The sequence below is a fragment of the Rhinatrema bivittatum genome, chromosome 17 (genome assembly GCF_901001135.1).
Source record: "Rhinatrema bivittatum chromosome 17, aRhiBiv1.1, whole genome shotgun sequence".
Lineage (NCBI taxonomy): Eukaryota > Metazoa > Chordata > Amphibia > Gymnophiona > Rhinatrematidae > Rhinatrema > Rhinatrema bivittatum.
The window spans coordinates 52,523,584-52,538,710 of record NC_042631.1 but is presented as its reverse complement, the minus strand read 5'-3'; the positions used below and the strand labels follow the sequence as shown (position 1 = coordinate 52,538,710).

Genomic DNA, 15,127 nt, shown 5'->3' with positions numbered 1-15,127 from the left:
GAAGCTCCAGCCTAGTTCTTGTCCAGGACGCATTCGCCAGCTGCCAGTGTGTTCTGGCCCATGGCATTTGCTTGTAGTGGAGTCTAGCCAGTCAGAGGATGTGCACCAGGTGTATTATATCCTTTGAGGTGATTAAGGACTCATAATCAGTCACCTTCATCAACTGGATCCTGGATTAGTGTTCCCACACCTCTAGACTGAAGAGGGATCAACCTGGATACTTTCTGCTACCTCCTGGAGCCTCCAGAACTGTTTCCATGGGGGAGGGTGAAAGACTGATGTGCAAGTGAGAGAAACCTTGGTCAGTGTCCGATCTACAGGTAGTAAAGCAATATGACAAGATGGAGACTAGGACTAGAGGGATGTTGGGCTGCATAGAGGCACAATCAGCAGGAAAACTGATGATGCCTCACCTAGAGTTCTGTGTTCAGCTCTGGAGGCCATATGTCAAAAAGGATAGAGACTGTATGGTTATGGTCCAGAGGCAACTAAAGTGGTTTGCACTGGAGGACTTTTGAGACTAAAGGAACTATATATGTATAAATCCTTAAGATAAATGGAGCTTACTTTCAAATACCTGAGAGGAATTGCGCACACATCAGACCTTTTTACAATAGCAACAATGTTGTAGAACAAGGGGCTATGAAAAACTCCAGAAAAATAGCAGGAAATATTCCTTCAGAGAGGGTGGTGGATGCATAGAAATGCCATCCTGGAAGAGGTGGTGAAAACAAGAACGATAATGTCATGTACCATGTCATGTACCATGTCATGTACCATGTCATGTACCATGTTATAATGTAAAATAGGGCGGACTACGCCCTATTCTCTTGGTTATCTGGAAACCGATGTGATATCTCGATTGAATGTCGGTATATAAAAGAAATAAATAATAATAATAAATAATAATAATGGAATTAAAGGACATGGGATGAACATAGATGATCCATAGCTGTTAGGTTTCCCCATTTCCATCCTCTTAACATTAAGTATAACATTTCTACATGGGAGTAACCGGCATTGAGTGGATGTTACTACCCTAAGCAATTTGCTGAAGAGTTTGTTTAAAATTTGTGTTGTGCTTTCAGAGCACATTTCAAGACGACTTACAAAATAACATAATAAAAATACAAAAATCAAAAACATAAATAATAAACCTGCAATTAATATATCACATCTCTGAAACAAGCCTGAAGGAAAAACAAAAGGCCCTCTAAACTATATGCCAGTTTAAATAATTAAATCTTTAATGCCCTTTTAAACTGGTGCTGCCTATAGTCCTTAAATCATCAGGTAAAGAGTTCCAAAGACTTGGACAAGCCAATGAGAGTGCTCGATCCCTTGCTAAATTCAGCCTTGCCATTTTGACAGATCTCAAGCAGATATTTTCCTTCTGATCATTTCCTTTTTAACATGGAAGGGGCATTGTGTGAGGAATGTTTGCTCAATAATGCAGTCTGTTTTGGAAATGTTCAAGAAAAGTTTATTATGAAACGGCCATTGATTGGCAAATTGCAGACAGTTTGACTAGTTCTAAATGTGATCCTAGGATGACTCATTTTGTACAAAATATTGGATGTTGTCAGCCTAAATGCAAGAGCTTACACAGCAGGAGAAAACCTTACAGATTTGGGCCAAATAGATATTGAACACCATGGCTGAGAGGGCTGAGCCTTGTGCTATGCCAGTGGCAATGTCAGACCAATCAGAATGTGCATCTCCAAATTGAACCTGCTGGGACTGATTTTGTTAGGTGAACCATGGCAATCCGATGCCTGAGATACCAAGGGAGGATAATCTGGATAGCAGTCCTGATTATGGACAGGATGGACCATGCAGGTCTTTTATCTGTCACTAATTAGGTATGCAGCAGCCTAGCTAAGTAACCAAGTCAATTGCCTACATCACTTTACTCCAATTTCTCCTCTCCTGCACTTGCATGTGGGAGGGGCCTGCTCTATTGACAGATCCATGTGTATCCACCATTCTGTTCCTTTGTTTTAAAATTTGGAAGAGACTGGTGGGACTCTCAGTGCTTTTGGCCGTATGACTCCTTGCCACGTCTGCACTGCCTGCTCTGTGGAAGTTAATGTTCCACACTATTTTTGTTTGGGGGAAACACTGGATTGTGGAGGGCCAAATGGAGATTTTACTGTGTATGTCTGCAATCTCTACAAACAATGAAATTTAGTCTGATTTTGCAACCTCTTTGCTTGTATAGACTTGTATTTCCTGTAAGTTTAGGAACCAGTTGTATTGTATGCGAACTTCTGCCTCCAAAATCCCAGTGGTGATGGAATCTGTGGGTCTTACTCGGTACGCACGCGCACCATACCCGATTTCTGTGGGTGCAGCCCCATGTATCTAGTTGCACAGATATGAAGCTGCTTTGTGGCGTCATTGGGATATTTGGTACCACTGTCAGGAAAGGGCAGGGACAAAGTTCCTGCAGACGAAATTTTATAGTAGGCAGTGAACCAAGGCAGACCCACGCTGCTCCCATACATCTCATTGGCTAAGAGTTTTCTTTACTGATTTGTTCTTCCCCATGACTGACTATAAGCTAACTTGTGCAAATAACTGAAATTGGCATGCATCTTCTCTTTTTGGCACAGTGCTCCCTCCTTCAGTAGTGGCTGTGGCTCCAACCCAGCATCCCATTCTTTTTCCCCCTCCCTCACCCTTTGCTTAGTATCATTATCCCTCCGTCTTCATGATGTTGAAGGGTATGGGAAACGGGGTGCCAGCATTGAGGCTCCCTGTACAGCCGTATACCTCAGTAGCCAGCCCTGTTGTAAGCAATAGTGCCCTTAACTCTCCGTTTGGGTGTGAGGGGAAAAAGACGGCAAGGGGCACAAGTTGTCAGCTGGCTCCAGATTTCAGGACAGGTTGACTTTAGTCCTGGTTTTATCCCACTACCAGCATGGATGATTCTGGTCTCCCTGTTCTTAGCTTTTCCAAACTAATTACAAGTCCATGCAGACAGTGGGGTAAAACCAGGACAGAATCAACCTGTCCTGAAATCTGGAGCCAGTTGGCAACACTACAAGAGACGTGTCCTTTTTATTTTTAATCCCTACCAATTAGCATCATTTTTTCAGTTGTGAGCAGGAGTGCCGTTGAAAGCTTCTACAGTGAAGACTTGCTCTTGCGGTTGGGAATCTTCCTCTCGCTGGAGGAAAGAGGCTGTGTCTGTGCTGCACAGAGATCCATAGGTTTGTGACTGCTTTGTAGTCCTGTAACTCCAGAATTACTCAGTCCCACCTTCAAGTCCTGCACCTTGAGGTGGGAAATGGAGTGGAAGACTTGGGTGGCGAGAAGAGGAACAATCCAGAATTTGAGATAAGGGAGTTCAGACTGAAGGGATGAACTGCGAAGTCGAGACATGTTGGAGGCACTTCCCCTATAAGAACAGAGATCCTTGTCAAGAAGGCAGTCAGTGCATATGTGACCCCCCCCCCCCCCCTCCCTCCCAGGTCAACCCATGTGCAAACATCCTCATTGCACCACAGATCTCCACTTACTAAAGCTAAGCCCTTTCTACCAGCTCTGGAGGTTTGGACAGATTCCTGTTGCTCTTTCAAATGTGCTGAGATAGGAATGAAACAGTAGCTTGATTACTTTTATCTTAACTCCCTTTTTTGTTTATTTTAATAGGGGGGGTCTTAGCAACAAGCTGTTCCTCTGCTCTTTACCGGACACTGTCAAGACTGTAGCTGACGAGCCGTGCAGTATTCTCCTCCGTTTGTATGGCGCAATATTGCAAGTGAGTATTAAAGGAACCCTTGGCTGGGGCAAGTGGTCTGGTGGATGAGTGGAAATAGGGCATGTGTGGAAAGCCTGAGGTATGTGTGTGCTCTGGCTGTGAGGAATAAGGGCATGTTCTTACTTGTAGACAGGTGTTCACAGGTTTTACTTTCAATGTTCTAACTTCTGATTTCTGTTTGAGATGTGGGGCCCAATATTCAAAGCGTGTTCATGGCTATTTAGCCAGATAAGTAGGTCTTGTTAAGTAGTGGCTACTGCTTAGGCATATAAGTTATGGATGTGTAGTGGGAGGATTAAGGTAGAGCAAGTTGGGTGCATGATTTATCCAGCTAACTAGCAATATTCAGAGTTAGCTGCATAAGTTATACAACAAACTTAGGACGCCCAATAGCAGGTTAGAACTTATCCGGCTAAGTGCTTAGTTATATGCATATTATTCAGTGACATAACCATGCCGCTGGTATGTACATCATAACTCAGCCGGATAAGTTCTATCTGCTTAAGTTACTTTACCGGCCAACTCTGAATATCTGCTTCCATGAATCTTAATTTCTCAGTGTTGAATGAAAGGTGTGCGGTGTTTTTTTCTGTGCAGAAATCCTTCCCAGGAGCTTTGTTAGATTTTGTCATTGATAATCCTGCGAGTAGCTTTGTGTGTAAGGGCAGAGGATCTGTTCATTTCTGTATAGTAGTAGGGTTTAAGCTTATTTTGGGAGCACATAAAAGGTCCATTATCCCTGGCAATCCAAAAATTAAGTTTAAACCCTGTTCCTGTAGAATTGGCAGAAGTAGGTTAGTAACAAGGCACTGGTAGAGATGCTGAAGTCGGAGGTCTAAACTGGCAAGGTCTCTTGCTTCATTGAAGCTTCCTAAGATTTGTCCGTTTTTCATGGAGTCTAAAGACTACTCTCGCTGGTTTCTGCAGGTGCCCTGCTATGCGGAACTTTCCAGCTTACACAAACCTTTCACTTCCTCCACTTGCTGGAATTTAACTAATAAATTGTGCAACAAACCTTTCAGAGCTTGCCAGCTCGTTAGGGTGAAAATGAGCCTGATGGCCAAATGCCAGTCTTACAGTAGTCTCCTGCCATTGCCGCTGTACCTGGTACGTGCTGCAGGCTTTCACATCTTGCTTCCAGGCAGGACAGTTCTGTCACTTCCATCTAGCACAAGCAGCAGTCTTTCCCACAAGTCTGGGGATAGTAGTGTTGGGGGTCTTTTTTTTTTTTTTTTGTTCTTCCCCTCCCCATAGTGAGCACCCCAAATCCTTTCAGGCTCACTATAGCAACTTTGAAGCTTTGTTGCTTGAGTTTTGTCACAGTTTGTCCTGTATGATGTTGCTTTTATGTATGTAAATGTTACCACCCCGCCCCCAAACTTTGGAGGGTGCAGGATACAAATGTGAAATGTTATCTTTGAATTCCTTCATCCTGATCTCTCTTGCTGGTACATAGCCAAACCTATGTACTTAAGGTTCCAAATTTGGGAGCAGAATCTGATTTACTGGGAATTTTAAAAACTTTTTGTATTAAGCAGATTAAATAAAACCAAATAGTGTAGAAACCATAAGCAAAACATTTTAATCATATATGCTTGACTTATTCCCTTTCTTAGTGATCCAATCTGAGGTGTCTCGATCTAGGAAAAAGGGAAGTAGACATACTCAAAATATAATTCATTTGTGAGGCCATTACCATCTTAATAGACGAATCTTCCCCAACAAGAGACCAACTTTTCATATCTTCCATCACAAAATTAACATCTGACTAGAAAACTGAAAACTCAGATTAACACAAGGAGTCCAGGAATAGACACCACTGGATGGGAGAAAAAAATTAACACGTATTCTTTATTTAAAATATAAATCCCAGTGATACAGAAGATCCGTCTGATTTCTTTAAGGAATCAAGAGAAAATAAAGAGCAGAGGGGATAGAGAACAACCCTGCCTAGATCCCCTCCCACAGGCAAATGCATTACATAAAACACTTGCTAGAATATGCTACTCTAAAACCACTACAATTACTGCAAAATGCCGCTGCACGAGTACTCACTGGCAAAAGGAAGTTTGATCACATTTCTCCAACCATAAAAAATCTTCATTGGCTACCTATTACACAAAGAATCAAATACAAATCCTTAACCATTCTCCACAACGAAATCTACAAAGATAACAATTCCTCTCTGAACAACATGATCTCAATACACATATCACCACGTACTTCAAGATCTTCTGACAAACTACTCCTAATCATTCCACCCCTGTCATCTGCGAAACTATCAGCCACTAGAGATAGAGCCTTCTCGATAGCAGGACCGATAATATGGAACTCTATCCCAGAATACCTAAGCTCTATCAGAGATCCCAAAACCTTCAAAAAAGAACTAAAAACATGGTTGTTTAGACAATCATTCACAGACTGATATGACAATCCTGGTTTATCCCACTTCTTGATTTCTGTAACAAGCCTTTTTCTATTTACTTAAGTTATATATTGCCTACTTCTAACTTGTTCTACTCTGCCTTTTTGCCGAGATGTTATATTTATTATCTGTAATTATCCTTAACATATAACTCGTTCTCTATATGAAGTTGTATAACTCGTTCTCTGTATGAAGTTGTTTCACTGTAAACCGGGGTGAAGGCACTCAGCTATACTTCGGTATATAAAAGAATATAAATAAATAAATATATAAATATGCGATCTAGGATTACTGTACAGAATTTGAACAAAAGCGTTGCCACATGCAAACCATTATAGAATCTCATTCTACGTGCCTAAATACTTTCTCAGTATCAATAGACATCACCAGTGTGGGATTAGACATGACACGAGTTTCATGTAAGACATGAAAAAGCCTGGAGTTATCAAAGATCTCCCTTTCAGGAAATCCACTTAATAGTTTTGGGGAGTTTAATTCACTCCGGAGTTAGGTTGGGTGGCATGTATGTTAGGGTAAGTCTTGCAAGCCACATTAAGACATGAGATAGGCGTATATTTATTTATTTATTTATTTTTAATTTTTATATACCGGAATTCCTGTATGCAATACAAATCAATCCGGTTTACAAGTAACAAAAAAGGTTGCCCTGGTCTGGGAGGTTAGACCGGGGTTATTTACATAGAACATTGAACAGTAACAATCAACCATTGAACATTATTACATTATTACAAGGAACATTGCAAGTAACTATAAATATTTAACAAATGACAAATAACCTTATTCGTATTTTGAATAGTACGTGTGTGTTCACCTTTTTTACAAGGAACTTTAGTAGCGTTTATTGTCTGCAGTAAGTGGTTATATAAAGGTGCATGATGACTGTTAAATATACATGTGATTAAGCAAGTACAGGTATGGAATTAAGTGTCAATGTGTAAGTGACACCCTGCAATGGTTGGATCTGAAAGTCAGGAGGAGGTGTCTAGTTACACTCTGGGGGTTGGAACGCTTGCCTGAAGAGCCAGGTTTTTAACCTTTTTTTGAACTCTGTTAGATTTGATTCGAGTCGTAGGTCTGGTGGGAGCGCGTTCCATTGGTGAGGTCCCGCCGTGGAGAGTGCTCTTTTTCTTAGTGTTGATTTGGCAGAAGTTGCGACTAATGTGCCTTTGTAGGCGCTTCTGATGGGTCTGGAAGATAAGTGTGGACGAAGTTGAGTTTGTAGAGATATAGGTGCGACGTTATGAATTGCTTTATGAATGATGGTTAAGGTTTTATATAGGATTCTCTGTTTGGGTAGCCAGTGGAGGTTGCTCAAGATGGGGGTAATATGGTCTCTTCTATTAGTGTTAGTAAGGATTCTGGCTGCGGCATTTTGTACCATCTGTAGGGGTTTGATGCTGTTGGAGGGGAGACCAAGTAAGATTGAGTTGCAGTAATCAAGTTTCGAAAAAATAATGGATTGAAGAACGAAGCGAAAGTCATTAAAGTGAAGAAGTGGCTTTAGTTTCTTTAGGACCTGTAGTTTAAAGAAGCAATCCCTGGTGGTTGTGTTTACAAATTTTTTTAGGTTAAGTTGGTTGTCAAGCCAAGCTCCTAGATTCCTGACGTCAGCGGAGAGCTCCATGTTTAAAGATGTGGTTTGTGCCAGGCTAGGTGGGTGGGTGTTCGGGTTGTGTGAAATAAGTAGCAACTCTGTTTTGCTGGAGTTTAGAATCAGGTTCAGGCTGGAGAGTAGTTGTTTAATTGGTTGAAGACAATTCTCCCAGTAGGCGAAGGTTTTTTGAATTGATTCTGTGATGGGGATGATGATTTGGATGTCGTCTGCATAGAGGTAATGAGTAAGTTTGAGTTGTGATAGCAGATGGCAGAGGGGGAGGAGGTAAACGTTGAACAGGGTGGGAGAGAGGGATGAACCTTGAGGTACACCTTGGTCCGATAGGATGGGGTCAGATTCCTTGTTATTAATTCTGACCTTGTAAAATCTATTTGATAGGAATGATTTGAACCAACTGAGAGCTGTGCCTTTTATTCCTATGTTTGATAGTTGTTCTAGGAGTTGTGAGTGATTTACCGTGTCGAACACTGAGGATAGGTCTAATAGGACCAGTAAGAATGACTGTTTTTTCTCCAGGTTTACAAGTAGATTATCAGTGAGAGAAAGCAAAAGTGACTCAGTGCTTAGTGATTTACGAAAACCATATTGTGCCGGGGAAAGGATGTTGTGCTCCTCGAGGTATTCGGAAAGTTGTTTATTTACGGCTTTTTCCATCAGTTTGGAGATCAGGGGCAGGTTTGCAATGGGTCTAAAGTTAGCTGGGTCCGTTAGTGATGCAGTTGGTTTTTTCAGTAGGGGTTTGATGATTGCAAGTTTTAGTTGCTTAGGAACTGTGCCCATGGCTAGAGAGGTATTGATGATTTCTGCAATAGGTTTTGCGACTGTGCTGGGGATGGCAGTGAGTAGATTAGTAGGGATTGGGTCCGAGGGATGTGCAGATGGTTTAATTTTTTTAAGTAAATTTTCAATCTCCATGGCGGATATGGGCTCGAATGATTCTAGTCTAGAATTAAGAGTGGGTTGGTATGTGCTAAGAGGTGTTGGAAGAGTTTGATGGGTTGTAAGGGAGCGAGTAAGGTTTGAGATTTTTGTTTTGAAGTAGGTGGCTAATTCGTTGGCCTTGCTGAGCGCTAGCTGGTCTGGAATGGAAGGTGGCGTTGGTTTGGTGAGAGATGATACGTAAGAGAATAAAGCTTTCGAGTCGAAGATGAAGTTATGAATTCTTTTTGCATAGAAGTCCTTTTTTGTTTTGTGTATGGCGTTTCTGTAGGTGTTGAGGGTGGCTTTGTAGTCCAGTCTGGATGTGGGTGTAGGGTTGTTTCTCCAGCTTTGTTCTTTGTTTTGTAATTTTTGTTTTAGGACTTTGAGTTCCGGGGTGAACCACGGTTTTCTGTTGTCTCGTGCCGGTTGGATTACTTTTGAGGAGGTTGGGCAGAGTTGATCCGCTATTTTGTTCGTGAGTTTGATCCATGAAGTGGTGGCTGTGTTGGCGTCTGTGAGGTCTATTTGTTTGAGATCTTTGGAGCAATGTTCGGTGAGTAACTCCAGTGAGCATGGTTTCCTGAAATGAATGGTGGTTTTGGAGATGTTTGGAGGTGGTGTGTTTTTCATTTTGAGGGTTGTGTCTATGATCTGGTGGTCTGACCAGGGGATTGGTGTGCAAGTGGGATTGGTATGGATGGACCAGCTATCGTTGATAAATATGAGGTCTAATGTATGACCCGCTTTGTGGGTGGGCCCGCTGATTATTTGTGAGAATCCAAGGTGACTGAGGGAGGAAAGGAAGGTTTCGCAGTTAGTGGATTGAGGGATGGAGTCCACGTGAATGTTGAAGTCTCCCAGTATGACGGTTGGTTTGTCTGAGTTTAAGTGTTTGGCTATCATCTCTATTAGAGGGGAGGGGTTAGCCTCTAGAGTTCCTGGTGTGGCGTAGATGAGGAATATTTGTAGATGTTGAGATTTGAATATGGAGCATTCAAGTTTTGAAGTGGCGTATGATAGTTGTAGGGTTATTCCCAGTTGTTTTTTTGCAGCAAGTAGAATTCCTCCTCCTTTCTTTTTTGGTCTTGGTATTGAGAAGAGGTCGAAGTATTGTGTAGGTAATTGGTTTGTTAAGGATATGTCCGTGGGTTTTAACCAGGTTTCTGTTATTGCACATATGTTAGGGTTGTTGTCAATGAGGTATAATTTTGCATTAGCAGAGAATCACTTCCAGGCTTTTCCAGTAACACTATCAATGCTTGAAAAACTCCAGTAGCTAATTCAGTTTCATAAAAAGATTGATTTGTCATAAAGTCTGGGAACTAGTAACAAACTAAAAGATCTATAAAACTCAACTGGAAATCCATCAGGCCCAGGATCTTATGAATAGGAAGAAAGAATAGCTGAAAGGATTTCCTTTTCTAATCTAGGGGAATCAAAAAAATACTTATTCTCTTCTGACAGGGCTGGATGCTGTAAGTGAGATAAGGCCTCTCCTACCTCATTAATATCCACAACCTTGGAATATAAAGGACTGTAATATTCTCTAAAGTGATGTAAAATTTCAGTCTTGGACTGTTATTTTTGGGATAGCTTTAATAGATATCCGGGAACAATTTTTCCATCCCTCTAAAGACTGCGCCAACGATCTGCCTGTCTTCTCAGAAATAGCAAGCTTTAGACATACATTGCTTAGTCAGAGGACTAGTAAGAGTATTTATATTGATACTTCTGCATGAGGATCCGATTAGAACTACTCCTAATATGTTCAGATTCTAGAAAGGCTATTTCATTTTCAAGCTGATGTGTTTCAGCATTAAGATTCTTATTGTTATAGGCCATGTAACTGAAAATTTCTCCATGTATGGTAGCTTTAAAGGCATCCCAAATGTTTGAATTGGATAGAGCCATCTTATCCAGAAAGACTTGATCTTCTAACAGAGAAACTGAATATGCATACTGGAGAAGATGTCAGAGTATAATAGAAAAACAGTAAAACTTCAGCCTTGTCAATCCTAGACACTGTGGGGTAAATATTCAGTTGCTGAGCAGCTAGTTAAGTTAGTCCGATACACATCTGCTAACTTAACCGGGATATTCAGCAGTGCAGCTGAATATACCCAGGTAGGTGAGTTAGCTGGATATGTGGTATCCGCTAACTTTACACCTGCCCTATGGCACATCTAGAGTTAGCCAGTTAACTTAACTGACTAACTTTGCTCCTCCCCAGGAATGCCCCCAACTTACCCAGCTAACTTCTAGCCGGAAAATGTATCTGGCTGGAATTTAGCCAGATAAGCTTTTTAAATATGTGGCGAAGCCATTTAGATGGATAACTTTCCTGTTATCTGTCTAAATGGCTTTTTGAATATGTACCCCTAAAGATTTAAGTCAGGAAATAGTCAATCCTAGAATAGGACTGGTGAGGGAATGAGGAGAAAGTAGTGTCTCTCCTGTGTGCTGTAGGAGATGCCAAGGAGCAACCTGACCCAGTTCCACCTGCATTGTCTTAATGACTAAGACTTTAGTTTGCCCAAATTTATAATTGGATTGCCTATCAAGAATTGGATTCAGTGGTTGATTAAAATCGCCTCCAAAAGAACCTTAGCTGCTGCCTCAAAAAAGGCAGGGGAATCCATGTTTGGTGCCTAAACTTTAAAAAATAAATACTGCTGCCTCCCTAATACAGGAGCTACAAATACCCATCTGCCTTTCAAATCAGACATCGGAGACTATATTTGAACATCTAGGAATTTTCTAAAGACTAGCAATCCTATTTTTCTTATGAGTGGCAGAAAAAACACAATTAACAATCTAGTCCCTTCTTAATCTTAACATTTCTTTGAAGTCCAAATGAGCTTCTTGGAACATGACTATATCAGCATGCCTCATTTCTTAGTGTATCCCAGCATATTCTTCCTCTTACTAGGATGATTAAGACCATTCACATTGAGACTTGCAATCTTCAGAGATCTCAGGTGCCCCATCACTTCACCAGAAGAAGAAAAACAAAAGTGAGAGATGCACAGAAACACAAATACTGGGGTATACAAAAGACTACTTGCCATATAGAAAATATGGCTCCAGAACCCCCCCCCCCCCCCCGCAATGAAACAAGTTCTGTATCTGGTACAAAGAAAAGGATGAAAACTTCATAGGTCCCCAAAATCACCATTTAGGACAATGATGGCCCAGAGGAGAACACAACGGAAGACACAATAGCCTTCACATGCCAATACATCACTGAGGAAAAAGAAATCCAAAATGAAAGCTGAACCAGCTGTATTCAAACCACAACCCAGAGAGGGTAGTTCAAAGAAGATATTGCATCTAGTTAAAATTTCAGTATTCCTCAAGTCATAGCGGTGCAATCTTTTTATAAGGAAGCCCATCAGCGCTTTGGGGGTCATTATAAGATTTTGTAATCACCCTCCTGCATGCCAGTTACAAGATCTTTAAATTGTGGTCTGAAAGACAAAAAATGTTTGCATTTCTCTGCCGTTTTTGATTAGGTCTGAAACAAAAAACAACCTCTTCCCCTCATAAGTAAGCGACACTTTCAATTTTGCCATGGTGAGAATTTCCAGAGCCTGTGGATAACAAAATATTTTCACCACGATGGGCCTTTGAAATGTGCCTTCTCAGCCCATACCGAACTCAAAATTCCAAAGAGCCTAGAAATCGTGGCCCAAACTCTTCACCATATTTCCCTCCCTTCATCAATTCCTAGGATGTTCCAATTGGCTTTAGAGGACTTATCTATCTGCAAGGAATCAGTGGCCTTTGAATGAAATACTTGCTCTGGAACACACTCAAAATGTGAGGAGTACCCATTTGCTCCACCAAAACTTTGCAAATTCATGTTAATATCCCAGGTGGTATTGAAATGCACCTTCATTAACTTCCAGATTCTTTGCAGTTCGATCAACAGTGCCGCGGAAGGCCTCTCCTTCTCAGATACCTTGCTGTTCTCGGGTAGGAGGATCAGGCTTTGGATGCTTTACCTCCTATATTAGTGTTAAAATTCAACTGCCTTAACTCCCTTACCAGCTGACCTGGTGACCTTTCAGTTAAACACAAAGGGAGAAAAGTCACCCAGAAGGTATCTGGTACTGATTTTGTGATGGCTCGTGTAGGAGAGAGAATCTGTGCAGCTGTTCTGTGCGAGCTTATTCGCATATCTTCCCTGCTATTTCCTTTTTAAAGGTTAATGCCAGCAACCTGTTTCTACCCTGGTTAAGGTGGAGCCCATCTGTGGATTAAGGCAGTTCATAGCCCAAGAAATTTAGAGTACTCTATGGATTCCATAGCAGATAAAATTTAAAAAAAAAATGGTGACCAGGAATCTCACTGAAACATTGCTTGCTGAATCTTGATGTAAGAACATAAGAAAATGCCATACTGGGTCAGACCAAGGGTCCATCAAGCCCAGCATCCTGTTTCCAACAGTGGCCAATCCAAGCCATAAGAACCTGGCAAGTACCCAAAAACTAAGTCTATTCCATGTAACCATTGCTAATGGCAGTGGCTATTCTCTAAGTGAACTTAATAGCAGGTAATGGACTTCTCCTCCAAGAACTTATCCAATCCTTTTTTAAACACAGCTATACTAACTGCACTAACCACATTCTCTGGCAACAAATTCCAGAGTTTAATTGTGCGTTGAGTAAAAAAGAACTTTCTCAGATTAGTTTTAAATGTGCCCCATGCTAACTTCATGGAGTGCCCCCTAGTCTTTCTACTATCCGAAAGCGTAAATAACCGATTCACATCTACCCGTTCTAGACATCTCATGATTTTAAACACCTCTATCATATCCCCCCTCAGTCGTCTCTTCTCCAAGCTGAAAAGTCCTAACCTCTTTAGTCTTTCCTCATAGGGGAGCTGTTCCATTCCCCTTATCATTTTGGTAGCCCTTCTCTGTACCTTCTCCATCGCAATTATATCTTTTTTGAGATGCGGCGACCAGAATTGTACACAGTATTCAAGGTGCAGTCTCACCATGGAGCGATACAGAGGCATTATGACATTTTCCGTTTTATTCACCATTCCCTTTCTAATAATTCCCAACATTGTTTGCTTTTTTGACTGCCGCAGCACACTGAACCGACGATTTCAATGTGTTATCCACTATGACACCTAGATCTTTCTTGGGTTGTAGCACCTAATATGGCGTGCTGTTTTGAGTGGGGGAACAATTAGGGTGCCTTTATTGGCTGTTCTGATGGGTCTCAAGGACTGGTGTGGGTTAAAAGGCAGGTCGAGCCATTTGGAGTTGTAGACATGGAGAGAGTTGTGTACAATGGTCAGCGTTTTGTACTGGATGCAGGAGAGGATTGGGAGCCAGTGCAGCTCTTTGAGGATGGGGGTGATGTGCTCACCCTTGCGGGTATTTGAGAGAATTCGTGCTGTAGCATTTTGCAGCATCTGTAGTGGTTTTATCGTGGAGTAAGGTAGCCCAAGGAAGAGAGCATTACAGTAGTCTAGCTTGGAAGGGATAGTGGCTTGGATCACTGTACAGAAGTATTGGGGGTATAGTAAAGGTTTCAGTTTCTTTAAGACATTGAGTTTGTAAAAGCCATCTTTGAGTATGGAGCTGATGTATCTCTTCATGTTTAGTTGTTGATCAAGGATGACACCAAAATCTCTAACGAATGAATGGGCTGTGACTATGCAGAGTTTGGGGTCTTTTGTAAGTGGGTGGGGGGGAGGAGATAAGGAGGAGTTCAGTTTTATTGGTGTTGAGTGCCAGATGGAGGTTGGTTAGCAGGGTGTTGATGTCTGCCAGGCAGTTTTCCCAAAGGCAGTTTGAGTTTTTTTGAGGATGTTTTCTATTTCTTTGGAAGAAGTGAGGTCAAGGGCCTCCATTGTGGGGTGGGACAAAGCGGGATGTGAGGGGAAGGAGGGATAGGGAGGGTTGGGTGAGGGAGAAAATCTAGAGAGGAGAGTAGCAATTTTATTCTGGAAGTAAGTAGCAAGTTCCTCACACTTGGAGGTTGCGTCTGGGGTGGGTACCGTAGTAGGGGAAGGTTTGGTAAGGCCAGAGTCATAAGAAAATAGCAATTTGGGGTTGAAGCTGTATTCATGTATTTTCTTTGTGTAGAAATCTCTTTTGTGTGTTAGAGTAGTGAGCCTGTAATTATGTAGTGCTGTTTTGAAACTGGCGGACCGTTGTGGAGTTGGGTCCTTGCGCCATTTATGCTCTTTTTGTCTGAGGATGTTTTTTAGGGACTTGAGTTCCAAAGTGTATACCAAGGCTTTGTGGGTTTGGAGGAGGGGTTAATAGTTCGTGTGGAGAGGGGGCAGAGGTTGTCGGCTATGGCACCAGTAATGTTGTTCCAGGAAGCTAATGGTGCATCAGGATCAGGGCAGATTAGGT

General features: G+C 41.7%; 1 protein-coding gene across 2 annotated transcripts in view; it reads left to right on the top strand.

Moving 5' to 3' along the window:
* The window catches only part of CHKA (choline kinase alpha), a 253,917-nt gene that overhangs the window by 36,498 nt on the left and 202,292 nt on the right, over positions 1–15,127 (top strand). For both annotated transcript variants that reach the window (XM_029583212.1, XM_029583211.1), the window contains exon 2: positions 3,658–3,766. In XM_029583212.1, coding sequence (XP_029439072.1) covers positions 3,658–3,766 — 109 coding nt within the window. The remainder of the gene's footprint in view (positions 1–3,657; positions 3,767–15,127) is intronic.